General features: G+C 41.7%; 1 protein-coding gene across 1 annotated transcript in view; it reads right to left on the minus strand.

The window, feature by feature from the left end:
* The window catches only part of galnt14 (UDP-N-acetyl-alpha-D-galactosamine:polypeptide N-acetylgalactosaminyltransferase 14 (GalNAc-T14)), a 124514-nt gene that overhangs the window by 48522 nt on the left and 73272 nt on the right, over nucleotides 1–2720 (minus strand). Inside the window, exon 6 of the mRNA XM_035679179.1 lies at nucleotides 513–580. Within this exon, the coding sequence (XP_035535072.1) occupies nucleotides 513–580 (68 nt within the window). The remainder of the gene's footprint in view (nucleotides 1–512; nucleotides 581–2720) is intronic.

Here is a 2720-nt window from a genome sequence, read left to right on the forward strand (position 1 = left end):
TAGTGTCAACCCGTGCAAGCCGGTGGGTTCTAGTTGAGTGTTTTGGACAACAATGGAGCTCTTGGAATAAAGTACATCAAGCTTTGATACACACAGAAAACCTGTTAGTAGATGCATGTGTAGCTGGTTTTGATCTTTTTACTGGACTTGTTGACCATAAGAAAAATAAAGAATAACCTTAGAATAGCCTCATTCTAAACAATCTCAATACAGTCAGTTTAATTGTTCTAAGTTAAATCTTTTCTCTGGGCTGTTTGTTCTATTTCACCTGGACTTTGTGTCTCTCTGGAGACAGAGCGGTCACAGCTGCAGGCGAGATAGTGTTCATGCACAGCTCGTCTCCTCTTTGACCCAGAATGGAGGTCTCTTTTTATCTTCATTGTAATCCTGAAACTGTGGACCCCAGCTGCTGTGGACACATTCCTTTTTCTGACTGTTATGTAGACTCGTCCCTGTTATCTCTGACCTGGAAGGACCTGGAATGTGTGTGTGTGTGTCCAGCTGCAGCTCACCGTCTTCACTGAAGTCGTCCACCAGAATGATCTCATGGATGAGATGAACTGGAGTTCTGTTCAAAACGCTGGAGAGACAAAAGAAAAAATTACTCTCGAATATGCACGAATGCAAGTATACAACAAGAAAATGCATTTAAAATATATAGAAAGCTCCCGAGTAAATGCCAACCGGAACACACACACACACACTCTGCTGCTCATGAATCCATTATGTACGCACTGCATGCCATATAAAAAAACATATTGAAAATGTCAGCCCAAATTCCTGTTATGAAAATGTATGACGTGTCGCCTCTAAGAAACTATTTCATTAAAGAGGGAGATTGAAACATAAAAAATTCATAACTTTTACTGGAATAAAATAAGAAAATGTGTTTTGTTCTGGGTCAGTTTCTGCTATTTTATTTAATTATTTCTTCTCTTCAGTAAGCTCTGTGTTCATCATCCCCTCTTGATAAGGCCGAGGAGGGAGGAAGGAGGGAGGGTAGACACAACAAGGATGGGTAAAAGTAAAGAGGGAGAGAAACGGTGAAGAGAGATGGAGGAAGAGAGAGAGGACGAGTGACGGGAAGGAGTGTTGGAGAACAGAAAGGAGAGAATATGGAAGGACAATTAGACAACGGGAGAAAAAGCAAGAAGGGGAAGAAGGAATGGAGGGATGAAGGAGAGAAAAAGGGAAACAAGTGTTAAGTATAAAAGGTGGGAAAAGAGAAGGAAAGGAAAAAGAAAAAGAACAAGGATTCCAGAGATTGTTGAAGGGAATGAAAGAGGAAAGGAAAGGACAGAGAAGATAGAGAGGGGTGACAGAAAGACGCACAGAAGAAAAGATAATGAAAAGAAAGACAAAAGTGAAGGTGTGAGCACGAGGGAGGAAAGAAAGAGACGCAGAGATTTAAAGGAAAAGGATAGAAGTAGCGATAGAGGGAAGAAAAAAGAAAATGAGGATTAAACAAGAAATGGGAAAAGGGTGTCAGGGATGATTGGAGAGGATGAAAGTGGGAAGCAGAGAGGGTAGAAAAGATAAGAGGAAAGGTGGGAGGGAAGGAGAGAGCACGGTGAGGAAGGAGATTTTGAGAAAAGTAAACTAAGATGGAGGAAGAAAAGGAAACAAGAGTTGAAAGAAGGGAGAGGAGAAAACAAGAGGGAGCAAATATAGCATATTAATCATGTTATATGCATTTTATAATATGCCACTTCTGTTTTTAGTGCATTTATACAGTTGAAAATGTACCTTTTAGGTTTATTCTTGCTCATTTACAATTATTTTCTGTGGTCTGCTGATAAATGAGTGCTGCCAGATAAACAAAAAGTAAAACAAAACAAGGATATACAAGTACAAGGGAGAAATCCACAGGAAAGAGGGAAGGAAAGGAGAGGAGCTAAGGGGGAAAGGAAGCGTGAATTGAAGGAGTGAAGGCAGACTGTTGGTTCATTGAGACAGAACAAGAGAAGGAAGTGATTATGGAGAAGGACGGATGGAATTCGGGAGAGGTGAAAGTGAAGAACGGAGCGAGGGATGGAGGGATGGAGGGAGCTGGAGCTGATAATGTAGGAGGAGGAGGTGCAGAGCGAAACTATGAGTCTCTGAGGCACCGGCCCACATCAGGAGGAATGATGGATGCAGGGGGGGAGGGGGAGGTGGAGTGAGATGAAAGAGTGAGGGATAATAAAGGAGGGGAGAGAGAGAGAGAGATGGCAGACTAGTAAGGGAGACAAATAACCCTGATTGTAACTCCCCCCCTCTCTCTGAGTCGAGGAGCGATCAGGAGAGATGGATGAATGGATTGATGGATTAGATGGAGGGAAGAAGGGAGGAGTGGGGAGGAGAAAGAGGGGTAGGAAAGGTGTGGGCCAAGCAAATAAGAAAAAAAGGGTGGAATCAAGATGGAGAGATGAGGTGATCAAGTAGAAAGACAATAGTGTATTTATCTCATTAGATCACATTAAATCCTCCACTGAATCTATCTATCTATCTATCTATCTATCTATCTATCTATCTATCTATCTATCTCTTCTATCCTATCTATCTATCTATCATCTATCTATCTATCTATCTATCTATCTATCTATTTATTCACATTATAGGGAAGCAGACAGACATGGATGGATGGACACAATCTCTTTTCATTCTTTTTTCTTTCTCTCTCCACCTCCTCTCCTCCCTTTCACCACCTCCCCACCTCTCTTTCTCTTCCTCTCTCTCTC

Source organism: Morone saxatilis, unplaced genomic scaffold, assembly GCF_004916995.1.
Source record: "Morone saxatilis isolate NCDOM2014 unplaced genomic scaffold, NCSU_SB_2.0 Contig7, whole genome shotgun sequence".
In the NCBI taxonomy this organism is placed as follows: Eukaryota; Metazoa; Chordata; class Actinopteri; family Moronidae; genus Morone; species Morone saxatilis.